This window comes from Sciurus carolinensis, chromosome 5 (genome assembly GCF_902686445.1).
Source record: "Sciurus carolinensis chromosome 5, mSciCar1.2, whole genome shotgun sequence".
NCBI classification, from domain to species: domain Eukaryota; kingdom Metazoa; phylum Chordata; class Mammalia; order Rodentia; family Sciuridae; genus Sciurus; species Sciurus carolinensis.
This window is the reverse complement of record NC_062217.1, coordinates 71,843,718-71,858,185: the sequence shown is the minus strand read 5'-3', so window position 1 is coordinate 71,858,185 and position 14,468 is coordinate 71,843,718. Positions and strand designations below refer to the sequence as shown.

General features: G+C 35.5%; 1 protein-coding gene across 1 annotated transcript in view; it reads left to right on the top strand.

Annotated features, from left to right (window-relative positions):
- The window catches only part of Ednrb (endothelin receptor type B), a 31,275-nt gene extending 23,175 nt beyond the window's left edge, over positions 1-8,100 (top strand). Inside the window, exons 3-8 of the mRNA XM_047553932.1 lie at positions 1,417-1,529; positions 1,659-1,863; positions 3,394-3,543; positions 3,892-4,025; positions 4,561-4,669; positions 6,328-8,100. Coding sequence (XP_047409888.1) covers positions 1,417-1,529; positions 1,659-1,863; positions 3,394-3,543; positions 3,892-4,025; positions 4,561-4,669; positions 6,328-6,462 — 846 coding nt within the window. The 3' untranslated portion in view covers positions 6,463-8,100. The remainder of the gene's footprint in view (positions 1-1,416; positions 1,530-1,658; positions 1,864-3,393; positions 3,544-3,891; positions 4,026-4,560; positions 4,670-6,327) is intronic.
- The last annotated feature ends 6,368 nt before the right edge of the window (positions 8,101-14,468 follow it).

Genomic DNA, 14,468 nt, shown 5'->3' with positions numbered 1-14,468 from the left:
ACTCGTCCCATATATCTGTGTATTTTTTCATGTCTGACTTAGAAATGAAACTGGTCCTGTACTCCACCTCCAAGCCATAATTAGACACACATTTTAGCCTTTGGTGCCATTCCAGTTATAGAACCATCAACCTAGCCTGACAAACTCAGATGACTCTTCATCACTTGAAAAGGCAGAAACAACCAATTGTGTTTCAAAATAGTTTTCACTTTTAGAAGGTTATTTTGGAAAACTAAAAAAAAAAAAAAAAAAAAAAAAAAAAAAACCCCATAGATTTGAAATATTTTTATTTTGAAAACTTCATGAATATCCCATCCAGATGTTTACCTAAAGTGATTCATTTGCCAGTGGGGGCACACCCCATGTCCTAAGAAAGAAAATAACCACATTTAATAATGGTTGGTTATGTAGTCTACAGTTAGAATAAAGAGAAATATGCACACGCGCACAGACACACACACACACACACACACAATAACAAGAACTATGTTCTTTCACTCATTGTGTGCCTACATATTTTAGAGGCAAGCATGTTTATTAAGCATCTGCTGTGTGTAAGGCGCTATTCTAGGCAATTCTGGAACTGATATTTTGTCTTAGACTCTAGGGAATCAGATAGCAAACACTAAAGAAACAAGTAAGCAAATGCTATGCATAGCTAAAGCTGGGAAGTGCTATGCATAACAAGGAAAGTGGAGCAGGGTAAGGGACCTGGGGAGGCCTGGCTGGTACCGTAACAGTGTGATGAGGGTCGGTCACGTTGAAAAGAGATTTGAGCAGGTTGGAAAAGCAGGGCAAGGGCGGGATGTGATTTAGCCAAGTGAGTCTGTGGGGAAAGAGCCTTCCAGGATAAGGAAAGATTTAGAGCAACTGCCCTGAAGTGGGAATATGCCTTATGTGTCAGGGAACTGTGTGACTAGTCTGGCTGAGTCACTGTTAACCAACTGACGAAAGAACCAGGGCATGAATGTACACACTCTTCTCCACAGAGTACAGTTCCACGGGGGTAGCCTCGTCTCTTCAGCTTAAGAATATCCATCATTATTCTTAATTAACCTATATTTTAATTGGGCCATAACCTGAGCTTTGAGACTCTATGACAATATGCTGGTTCAATTTTCTAAGGGAAACTTAAGCAACGGGCCCCAGTGGGCCTTGCAGAGGGGATCCAGACCACACTGCTGTGTATGCATGATGAATTCTCACAAGCTGGCTGCATTTTATTATTCCCTACACACACTCCCTTTCCATATATCAAACACTAGTGCTTTTCAAAGGCATAGTCTGTGAGAAAAAGAACGAGAGCTGAGACGTCTTATCTTCCTCTGCATGTTAATTACTCTGCCCTAAGTAATGTAGTTCAGAGGGCGTCTTGTGAAAACCTCCCTAACAGAGCTTCATGTTTCCCCAATGCAGCTGCTGGCCAAGGACTGGCCGTTCGGAGCTGAGATGTGTAAGCTGGTGCCTTTCATACAGAAAGCCTCCGTGGGAATCACTGTGCTGAGTCTCTGTGCTCTAAGTATTGACAGGTAAGAGTTTATTTTTAAGCCAAGTTGATCCTAAACACTATGATTCTGTTTGCTATGTTATTTAGACAATAAACTATGTTACTCAATAAAACCAAGCAGCTTGAAAAACAATTCCATTTTCACCTTCAGATATCGAGCTGTTGCTTCTTGGAGCCGAATTAAAGGAATAGGAGTTCCAAAATGGACAGCAGTAGAAATTGTTTTAATTTGGGTGATCTCTGTGGTTCTGGCTATCCCCGAAGCCATAGGTTTTGATCTGATTACAATGGACTACAAAGGGAATCGTCTGCGAATCTGCTTGCTTCACCCCATTCAGAAAACAACCTTCATGCAGGTAAATTTTATTCTGCCCCCACTTTCTGCTCCTGTCTTATAAATGTATATCTATTTTTCCCCAGCCCCCCTTCAAGAAGCTATTGATTTATGACTGTCCTTGGCATAAATTAAGAGTGTAGATCCCAGGACTGTGGGTTAACATTGACTAATGACCCGAGCTGCAAGAATTGAAATCGCTGCTTCTCCCAGAACACCCAATCTCAGGGATACAAATAAACATTCACATGAGAACTGTTTATGAATTTATGATGCTTCTATTGAAAGCCATGGAAGGACTGACCACTTTTGTATATCTGCAGAAGACAACACTGCATTGGAGGAATGAGTGATTCTGCAAATGTTCTAGTAGAAGACATGGCTGGGTTATGAATAGCAAGAATGCCCTCTATCTTTGATGCTAAAGGGAAGCTGCCTTTGCAAATAATTTTTCATCTTGGCCATTTATTGAAGAATGCTTTGTAGTTGTAGTTTTCAGTACAGGGGATTGAACCCAGACCCTAAGCGCTCTACAATGAAGCTATATATCCAGTGCCCTTTTGCGCTTTCTATTTTTTATTTTGAGACAGAGTCCCACTATATTGCCCTGGCTTGGCCTGGAGCTTGTGATCCTCCTGCCTCAGCTTCCTGAGTACTGGGATTATAAGGATGCACTACTGCACCCAGTTTAAAGAATATTTGATTGGGAAATAGGAAAAGATTCTACCTCTAAAAGATAGAATCTAAGTGTAAAAGTTCTGTTCCACAGAATGGGTTAAGAGAAAATGCAAAGGGGCTGGTCTAACTATAGCCAAAGATTATTTTCTATTTTACATACAATAATACTATATTAAACTTGTCTAACTGTGTATATCACAGTAAGTAAAATAAAAATGGTATTAATGTGAAATTGAGAATAAAATTTTTGCTTGTTTATTAGTAAAAAGGGGGAGAAATGCTGCATCTGTTATATGAATTATTCTCCAACACAGGTATATGTGGAGCAGTAATATTTTTTAAAAGATAACATTGCAGAAAAAGAACAAGAGGAAAAACATTTCATAAGCACTTTGATTTTTTAAATTGAGATCTTCTATTTATATACATTTTTGACCCAAATGATTAATATAGACCTTTTCATGTCTGTTTTTCCCATTAAACACACTAAAAAGTGAAAACTTCACCTACATTCTAGGATATTTTTATACATTCAGATATAGTATTTCACAAAAAGAATGCCCTTATGATAATTTACCTAAAGATGAACACCAAATCACCATATATTTCAAATTGGGTCCAGCTGCTTAAATTTTATGCATAATCATTCTCCACTGCCCCAAATAACTGAAATGTTTTTAAGAAAAGATTGTTTAATTTAATATATGTACTTAATTACTTGTGGACTTAAGGATTCTTTATAGCATTTGTAAAACAGATCTACTTTAGAAGAGAATTGCTCCTTTATGAATTGCTTTTTAAGATTAACTTTTGGCATATGAGATTTTTTTTTAAAGAGCAGTATCAACCATAGAAAATTCTCTCTCCCCCATAGTTTTACAAGACAGCCAAAGACTGGTGGCTATTCAGTTTCTACTTCTGCTTGCCATTGGCCATCACTGCCCTATTTTATACCCTGATGACGTGTGAAATGTTGAGAAAGAAGAGTGGCATGCAAATCGCCTTGAATGACCACCTAAAGCAGGTAAGAAGAAAAATGATTATGATGACAATAAACTAAAATTTCACACCAGAGCATATTTCCATTTTTTCCTTCAGATATTCTTTAACTATAAGGGATATTTTAATTTTATCTATTTAGAAGTGCTCTATAGAATCTAAAAGCACCTAGAGAAACCATTACTTTTGAAAGATGAACCCTTCATCATTTTAGTTCTAATTGACGTTAACGATTCCAAAGAAATATCAACTTCCTGAATTTTTACAAATATAGCTGGTTTTATATAAGGAATATCAAATATTCTGTTTGGGAAGAGTGTATGCTGTGAATATAAAAGGGTCACATTTAAGGGTCTGACTGGTTTTATTTCAGAGACGAGAAGTGGCCAAAACAGTGTTTTGCCTGGTCCTTGTTTTTGCCCTCTGTTGGCTTCCCCTTCACCTCAGCAGGATCTTGAAGCTCACTATTTATGATCAGAATGATCCCAACAGATGTGAACTTTTGAGGTAAGAAAGGTGGAATAGAAATCATTTTGTAAATAAATACCATGAAGAAGTGTTTCCATTGATCTCTTTCATAGGCACACAGAGTACCACTTTTCTAGTCCTTAGGGAGCAATTAAGACTCCCAATTCTACATTCCTATTTTAGGGGGAAGAGTTAGGAGGACCTGGGACAAACTGGGGGAACACAGAGACAAGAGTGATGAGTGAGTGGCAAGACTGACAATGTCAGATCTGATTCTCCCTGGCACTTAGAAATGCTTTCTTTTCAGCCAGCCTCAGCACTTCCCAGTGAAGTTGTATTTTAAAAAAGGAAAGCTGGACATGGGAGGGGACCACGAGGGAGGGCAATGGAGATGAGAGAGACAGAATGAGTGACAGAGACAAGGGACAGCCATCATTACTAGCAAATTAGGGACAAATTCAGAACCACTGGATCTAGGCAATATTTTTTCCCCTCACAAAAACACAAAAGTCTGCAGTGAACACATGCTCAGAGCAGAACCTTTTCAAGACATGTTGTGGGTTTCTGTTTGCAGCTTTTTATTGGTATTGGATTATATCGGCATCAACATGGCCTCCTTGAATTCCTGCATTAATCCAATCGCTCTCTACTTGGTGAGCAAAAGATTCAAAAATTGCTTTAAGGTAAGAGAATATTTCAAAAGAAAAAGTTCTTTGTAATTTGACATCAAATATAACCCTTTGAAATCATCAATATTTCTATCTGAACACATCTAGCAAATTGTTTTTACGTTTCCCTTGCATCACATCATAGGTGACTTTTAAAACATGAATTTGGCTTATAAGTCACTAGAGTCAATTTTTGCCTCTAAATCCTAGCCAGCCATTCCCTGTTGCCAAGTCAGTTATGCTCATGGAATTGCTCAGGAAGTTAATAAAAGTTACACTCATTGCTGTCTGACAGATGTCACAAAATAAAATAAAAGCTGAACATGATTAAATGTACTGTTCTTCTGTTCTTGGCAGATTTGGGACTATTTAGCCATAATTTGTATTATGAAATGTTAGTCCCTTTTTCATATCTGCTATGAGAATAGCGAGTCAAACAAAGAAATATGAATCAAGTTCCACCTCTTCTTTTCCCTGTCTTGTACAGCAGAGATGTGCTGCTCCTTTGTGGTGTCTCCTAGTTCCTCATTTAGCTGCTAACACTGAAACATCCATCCACCCATCCATTCACTCCTTCAACAACCCAACATGAATAAAACATGCCCTCCCCTTGGATGGGCATGATCCATTGTCCCTGGTATTTCATTTTGGAAAGCCAAAAACTTGGCTTCTTGTAAACAAGAAAGCAGTCTACAAAACTCTTTGGTCACTCATACTCAGATTTTAGAACTGGAAGAGAACTTTTATCAACTCTGTCATTATACAGAACAGAAAATAGTGAACCTCCCAATCTCTTTTTTTGTTGTTGTTGTACCCAGGATTGTTTAACCACTGAGCAACATCCTCATCCCTTTTTATTTATTTTTCATTTTTTATTTTGATTCAGGGTCTTGCTCAGTTGTTTAGGGCCTTTCTCAATTGCTGAGGCTAGCTTTGAACTTGCAATCCCCTGCCTCAGCCTCCCAAGACACTGAGATTACAGGCATGTGCCACCATGCCCAGCCATCACAATTTCTTATACGTAATGTTTCTCAGAAAACAGTGAATGAAGTTTTGAATTTTTAAAAAGTCCAAGGGGGAAAAACAAAAAAACTAAACAAGTACAACTGAGACACTTGTATACTTCATAGCCTTATTGTATAACAACATTGAAAAGGTGTTGAGAATATGTGGCTGAAAAAAAATAACAAAGTAATATTAAATTCATTGACTTAGAAAGAGGTTTATGATACTGTTAAGTAAGAAAAAGCATGTTATGGAGTATGCATATAGAACAATCTCATTAAAACAAAACACACATTCTTAAACACCTACCTAAATGCAGTCATGTATGTGGTAACATTTCTGTTTGTAAGAGGAAAAGGTTTTAAATTCTCTATTTATCCAATAGTGTGTTAATCAAGTCATCAAGAGTATATATCAAGAATTAAGAGTAGTTTTCTTTTGATGAGGAATTTTGATTACATAGATTTTTTTCCTTCTTTGTATTTTTTAGTGAAACATTTTATAAGAGTCCACTAATATAATTATGTCTCATTAAGGGGGAAATAAAAGAGCATGGAAATAATGGGCCCCAGAACCCCAAGTCCTGCAGAGAAAGTCCAACCCTAGAGAGCAGGAAGAGTGGTGACAGAGAGCCATGTACACATATGACAAGCTGCTTTGTTTTGTAGTCATGCTTGTGCTGCTGGTGCCAGTCATTTGAAGAAAAACAGTCCTTGGAGGAAAAGCAGTCGTGCTTAAAGTTCAAAGCCAATGATCACGGATATGACAACTTCCGTTCCAGTAATAAATACAGCTCATCTTGAAAGAACAAATATTCACTTAATCTCATTTTCTTTACTTTGGACAGAAGTCATTAAAACAAAATGAAACATTTGCCAAAACAAAACAAAAATCTGTACGTTTGTACAACACCATGTAAAAATGTAAGCAGGGTTATTTTAGCACTCATAGTTACACCTGACATTTTATGAGCTGTTTACAAAATGAGAAGAAAACCAGTGAGAATTAGGAAAGCCTCATTGTGAAAGCACTTAATTTTTTACAATTAGCACTTCAACATAGTTCTTAATCATTTCCAGTATATTCATATACTCCTTAGATTTAAAAATGAGCTCACTCATAATTCCTGATAAAGAGGTTTATTTTTAAATCAGATGAATCTGAATAAAGAAAAAATGTGTCACTGTAGAACATATTTTTAAGTAAAGTTTCAATCACTCACTCTGAAAATGTAAAAATCCATTAATAAACAACTTTTCAATGAATGGCATCACATCATTTGATCAAACTGTCAATGAATGCAAAATGCAAAAACAGTTCAACTGGTTTATTTTTTGCATGTTAGAAACATTTAGGAGATCAGGAGGGAGTATCAGAAACAGAGATCAAGGCTAAGTTTTTAAAAATAATTACAGTCTTTACATTAAAATGAAATCAAATATCATGAAGAGAGAGAGAAGGTTTGAACTGCTATCACAGGAGACTTTGAAATCCCATCACATGCTCTGCAAAGAAAATACCACCTATGATTTTTTCAGGATTATTAAATATTCTCCCTTCAGTATAGTAGTTCACTTAGTTTTAGTCATCTGTAAATACTTAACTACACACACTACATGTAGATGATTAAACAAGGGGCAGGCCCCAGTGTTCATAGCTTTATGATGGAGATTCCAGTGACCTCCAAATGGACAAAATGTGAATTGCCTGGTGCAGTGTCCACACGGCGAAAAAGCAAGGTGCACCCTTCCTCCTTGATATAGTCAAAATGATCTCTAGCATTAAGTATACTTAGAATACTACTTTTTAAAATCACACAAATTAATTAATTTAACAGCTACCTGTGAGGCTTATTACTAATATTTTTTAATTGTTTTTGTAAATACCCAACAGAAAGGTGTTCTCTACAAGGTGCTTTTCTATCACCAGGAGGCAAAACTGCTTTTTCAGGAGTGTAAAAAAAACTCTTCACTTTGTGCATTCTGGTCTAATTTTTTAATCTCTGAAGCAAAGTGCCTTAGGTTAATTTGGGATGAGATGCGTGTGAAAGTATGTACAAGAGAAAATGGCAGAGAGAGGAAATGAGGTGGGGTGGGAGGAAACCCATGGGGAAAGATTCCCATTCTTAGCCTGGAGTTCGTCACTGCCCCGTCACATCAATGCAAAAGGTCCTGATTCTGTTCCAACAAAACACAGTTCAGTATTCTCAGAGTGACTTCAGGAACAAATTGGGCCCAAGAGCTTTATGTCTTAAAATATAACAGAATTTCCAATTTTATTTCTTTTAGGAAGTCAGGCTACATGTTGGAAATAAGCTAGGAATGTTGTTTTCTGCCAGAATCTAATGTGACAATACAATAAACTGAAACTCAACAATGTGGCCAAAAAAAAAAAATACAAAAAATCAAGGGCAATAATTAGTTCAATGTCACTTGGATTCTTTTTGCAAATCATACACAGTCTTGTTTATTAATTTCTTCTCACTTTTTCAAATGCCTGTCATCATAAAAGACATTTCAGATTTTCAACTTTAAATTAACTTTGGGTCACTAATGTCTTCAGTTTGTGAACATATCTTTTATTCCTATTTCAGTTTTAGATCATTTTATTATCATGTACTAAGATCTTAAATCCTAATATACTTCTCAGTTACACCCTAAAGCTGTTCCTTCTCCATGTTAGAATCCTGGTCTGTATCATCTTGCCAAATTTTAAAGCTGATACTAAGAATACTTATGTACTATTTGTAATGAAATTACGTTCAATAGCTTTTTTAAAAAAAAATTGTTCAAAATTTTGACATACTGATAAAGCATGATTTCTTTACATGATTAAAACCAAGATAGAAAAAGTGCTACTATTTAACTTTAAAACATATTTCCTAGTACAAAGAGCTATTTAATATAGCAACAAAAATTGTGTTAACATGGATCTTACAGCTAAAAAATTTGTGATTTTAATCTATTTTCTTCCTTATTACTCACTGTTGACAGGGGCATAAGTTCAGACCCCTTTAAGTATTGACAGCTTACACATGGCCAAAGGAATACAGTTTATAGCAGAACATGGGTATGCTGTAGCTAACTTTATAAAATTGTAATATAACCATGTAAAATAATTATATATTTTGATTTTAATGTGGTCACTTAAAGTGGCAACTACTGTAGTTGCTCATTCCTTATTATGTAAACAAAACCAATAAAATTTAAGTTGTTTAAAAAAGCAGCTTATCTTTCACTGTGCAGGTACTAACTTATTAGACACTGAATAAGTGTTTAAAGGAAATAGAGATGTTATAAGTGGACATTATTTATGTTAAACATACAATTAACAAAGAAATATATGTTATTAAATTAAAATGCCACATTTCTAGTCTTTAGACTATGTTGTTGATATGTTTCATTGTGTGAGGAACCAAATATACAGACAGACATTGAAGTTCCCAAGGTCAGTTATCTGGTTGGTATCTTAATGTCCATCTTCCTCTGGTTGTCTACTTTTGGAGCATTTCACTCCTTAATCATTATTGTACCATAAGAGAAAAGGAAAGGCTGAAATGATATTTGAGGGTAATCCATTTCATTTCAAAGGCTTCTTTTAGTGTTTACTAAGTGCAAGGCAGAATGAATTACTACAGGTTAAGCATCCCTCATCCGAAAATTTGAATCCAAAATGCTCCAAAATCCAAAACTTTTTGAGCACTGACATGATTCCGGAAAAATCCATACTTGATCTCATGTAATAGGTTGCAGTCAAATGCAGACCACCACATATACTACTATTTATGTTACCATAAAATGATCTTCAAGCTATATGTATGAGGTGTAAATGAAACATGAACTGATCTCCTGCTTGTACTTGGACCCCAACCCCAAGATATTTCATGAAGTATATGCAAGTATTCCAAAATCCAAGAGAGAGGCTCAAAGAAAAGTTAGAAAGAATAGAACAAAAGAAAGAAGAGATAGTGAATAAAATATTATGGATCATAAATGCAAGAGGAATGGACAGAGAAGAGTTCAGAAAAGACTAGAAGGAACAAGGAAGACCAGTGTCATAAAAGTCAAGGGGAAGGGGGTGCAAGACAAAGGTATAGACTGATAATCTGAGTAAAATGGTGACTTTTCAAGGTGGAGATTAGACAAAGAGTGAGGACCTCACCTGGAGCAGCTAGTGAGGTACATGTGTCGTGACAATGTGTGTCACCTGAGCACCAGAAAAGAATTAAATTTCTGTAAAGACAGTGGATTAAAAATATTTTTTTCTTTCACCTGCTATAACTCCACTAAAGTGACAGAAAAAAAAGTAAAAGGTAAAACTCACAAGGACAGAGATGAAAGAGAAGACACCAGCCAGCTAGAAATGCTAGTCAAATTGTGCAAGAACATAGCCAGATAGATAAGGGACAGCTATTCTGACTTCTGCTTTCTCTGCTAAAGTGTCCACCTGTGAGGTAGGCTAACATGGTTCATGATCCAGAATAAACTCAGGAACCAGATGCAGCAGACACCTCTGAAGACACCAGACTGAAGTAGGGCCAAAAACAAAGGACTTAATTGAAACTCTAACACACAGCTGCCCTGTATATCTGGTGACTACCACCAGTCAGCTAAAAGACAGGTGGCTTGCTGTTTCCAGATAATCTCTACCAGATTATCTACGATCTGGAGTTGGTCACAGCAAGGATAGTGGAAAGTAGAAATGTGACCCCTTACTGGAATCAGCAAAGACCTGTCTTATAGATGAACAATGAGATCTCCAGCTCTGAACCCTGCTATGAGTGACTAGTAGCCTTGTATATCCCAGGCAAGAAAGTGAAGATTCTGTTCTGAGGAAATAAAAAGGCCGAGGAGAAAACAATCCTATAGATATCAGCACTGAGGATAAGGGAAATTTTCACCAAAATGAGTTATGTCCCTATCCCATTCTGCCCACATACATAGAATTTCCAAGTTGCCTCTTAATGTCACATTTGTAAAAATAAGTAAGTACGTAAAAGCCAAAGGACATTTTAGGGAACTTTGAAGTGGAGGACAGAAGTTGAAAAAAAGTGGGGAGATTAAGGAAACAGAAGAAGTTCAGGAAGCTAAAATAAAAATCAACAAAACTATCACTAATTTTCTCAGAGCACTAAGAAACAAAAAGCATTATTAGTTGCTTAATGAACAAAAGAAGTACTACAGAATTAAGAAACTGCTTAAAAACCTAAAATAGGCTTGAGGCAGTAAATTAAAACACAATAAAAGAATTTCAAAAGTCAAAATTGAGGAAAGTAGAATGTGAAATTACCCTACCAAAGTGTGCTTCAGGACTCAAGGAAGGAAGTTAAGGAATTCAGGAAACAGGTGACTCCAGTAGAGGAAAGAATCAAAAACATTTCCCAAGATGACAGACAGGGGGAAAGTTCTCTTCAGCCTATGAAACAGTCGGTCTGGGTAGGAGCAGAAAAGCAGAGGAAGTCTATCTCTAAGAAGAAAACAGAACAGAGATTGCCTCATACATTGGACCACATTCATGGGAATTTGTAGTTCTGCAAAAGCATCTGAGGATAAGTGAATGGCAGGTATGTAGAAAAGTAAGCAAATGAAATATAATTGGACAATTATTAATCTCCCCCAAATTCTTTCTTATATAAAATGTGTGTATATATACATATATATATATACACATAAATGTATGTATATATACAATATATTTAATATGTACACATATATGAATAGATATGTTCAGAGCTACATGACTTGGATATAATCATATCTATACTGTAAACATAAGATTATTTTAACCAAAACTAAGATGCATATTAATTGGAAAGAAAAGTGTGCTTGATGGTAATGGGGTAAGACAACAAAATCTGTTTTTCCTATAGTAAATATTCTAACACCCATTTTGGAAAATATTGGGAACTTGTCTAGAGAAGATGAAGATATGCTTCCCCTAGGACTAAAAAATTCTATTTGTAGAGAAACTGCTGATGCAACCAGCACAGATACTAAAATGTTCACAGAAACATTGTTTATTTCAGTCAACAAACAACTCAAATTTCAACAATAACAATTTAAATAACAAATTTAGTGAAACACTTTACAGCATTCCATAAAGTGGAAAGTTCTTCAACAGGTTGTTAGACCTCAGAGCTACTGACATTTTGGGTCAGAAAATTGTTCATTGTGGGGATGATCCTGTACAATGTAGGCTATTTAGCCACATCCCTGGCCCCTAACTCCTAGATTCCAAAAGTATCCTCCCAAGTTGTGGAAATCAAAGTGTTTCCAGACATTGTCAGATACCTCTTGAAAGAAGCACTCCCACTGAGAACTGCTGTATTACAATATGATTCCACTGATATGAAGTTCAAAATGTGACCAAATTCACCTGTATTTTATGGGAATACATATGCATTTGATAAAAATCAATAAGGGAAAGCAAGGAAATTAACCTACAAACAAGGATGATTGCCATTCATGGGACCAGGGAATGTTGTGACTTGAAAGAGATACATGAAGAGTTTCAGGGCTTGGAGAAGTATTTATAATGATTACTTATTGCATTATTATTTATGTAATTATTTTTATATAAATATTCACATTAGTATAAAACATTATTATGTTAATCTATCATACAACATATTTATATAATAAACTTTTATAATTATTTCAAGTCTATATATTTTTTCTTCAAGTATATATATCTCGTGCCCTTTTCCGTATTTGCATTTCACAATTTAAAAAGTAAACAAACCATAGGAAGTATAAAGCTAACCTATAATTGAAGAATTAAAACATAGTAGTAAAAGCATATTATTTAGAAATATGGAAAGGAAAGCCTGAAAGAGCAAGGGGGAACAAAAAAAAAAGGGAATTTATTATTTTAGGTATGGAATTCAGGACAGTCAAGAGGAAGTAAAAGGAAGATATGATTATTTGTTATGAGCCTCATTGCACTGAACTAGGGGTGTGTTTGTGTATGTGTTTCATAAATATAAAAATTAACTGAAAACAGAATAGTGGTAGAGTGGGGCACAAGGTCACATTCACATTCAGGCTAGATTGTTTATCCTGCTTATTAATCACAATGGTGTTTATTAATTACAATGGTGCCAAGTGTCCAATTCTTTTGAGTTGGGAAAAGTATAAGCAGATTAATTTACTAAATAAGAAATATAGAGGTGTTATGTAATGCTGATTAAAGATTTATTATATAAACAAACCCTAAAGGGGATTTTAAAACCAAAATACATTCAAGATAAAAACCAAGTCAATTAAAAATGTTTTACTAAATTCCTGAAAGTTTAAAATTTTTGGCACAATCAGAGGAAAAAAAACAATTACAGGTAGTTGAAAGTGAGTTTTGTTTCATATCACAGCTGGTACTTGAAAAATTATTTTTTAAATTGGGCATGGTGGCACATGCCTATAATCCCAGGTATTCAGGAGGCTGAGGCAAGAGAATTTCAAGTTCAATGCCAGTCTCTGCAACTTAGCAAGGCCTCATCTCAAAATTACAAATGAAAATGGCTGGGGATATACCTGTTTTAAAGTGCTCTTGGATTCAATCCTAGTACTCCTACCCTCCTCCCCAAAAAAAAAGTTCAGGGAAAAGTCAAGTTATCTGGGATTAAGTGACAAAGTTCATTTATTTCCATGAGCAGAACAAAAATTAAACCTGCAACATTGAGTTTGGTAAGAAATCTAATGGGAAAAGCACAGAGGTGCCCAGAATCTATGCCACCTAGAAGAGGTTTCCCAGGATGAGTAACATTTAAGCTAAAGTCAGAGTGAATAAGTTAGCCAGAGAGGAGGACAAGAGCAGAGAAGTTCCTCCCAGGACAGAAGACAGCATATGCACAGCCCAGAGCAGACGATGTCCTCAACACATCCACGACAAATCACAGGTTATTCAGCTCACAACAGTAACTGCAAGCAAATAAATCAGGATGGTGTCCACCCAAAGAACCCATTTTTGTGTCACAATAAGCTCCCTCTAATACAAATGACCACTTGTGGACAACAGGAGAATAGCCTGAAATCCTCAAATGTTCACTCCAAAATTCAGCATCTCCAAAAAAGTGCTTCCAGGAAATAATCCAGATACAATGTTTAACTATTACTTAACGAATTATTAATCAGAAGGATTTCTAGTGTATCTTTCCAAATATTGTGTTTCCTAAGAAACTGTGCCCAAAGTAGGGAAAAGCAATAAAATCATACATATTAATTTATGTAGCTATTTTGCATATTAACAAATACATCATCATGAAGTATAATTATATTAATATATCAACATTTTGTAATGATTAAACTTTTAAAACAGTTTCTTTTTTTAAAATGCTTTTTAGTTGTCAATGGATTTTTATTTTTTGTTTTTTATTTATTTGTATCTGGTGCTGAGAATTGAACTCAGTTCCTCACACATGGGAGGCAAGCGCTCTACCACTGAGCGACAACCCCAGCCCAAGAGTTTCTTTAAGTATATATATTTTGCCCTTTTCTATATAAGTTATATTTCACAGTTTAAAAAGTAAACAAAATACAGGAAGTATATAACTAAAATTTAAGAGAAAAATTAAGATATACCAGTAAAAAAATGTTATTCAACAGTAGAGTGGAAAGCTTTGAAAAAAATGGGGGGGGGGCAGGGAGAAAGTTATCAAAAGGAGAAAACAAAATCAAAATAAGCATGTTTTCATTCCTATTGAGAGACTGATAATAAATATGTGGTGCAGAAATGAGCTGATATGTGGGTATGAAGAAATCGGTCCCTTTGGTCAAGTGCAAATATGAATAAACTGACCTCACAAAGCTATTAA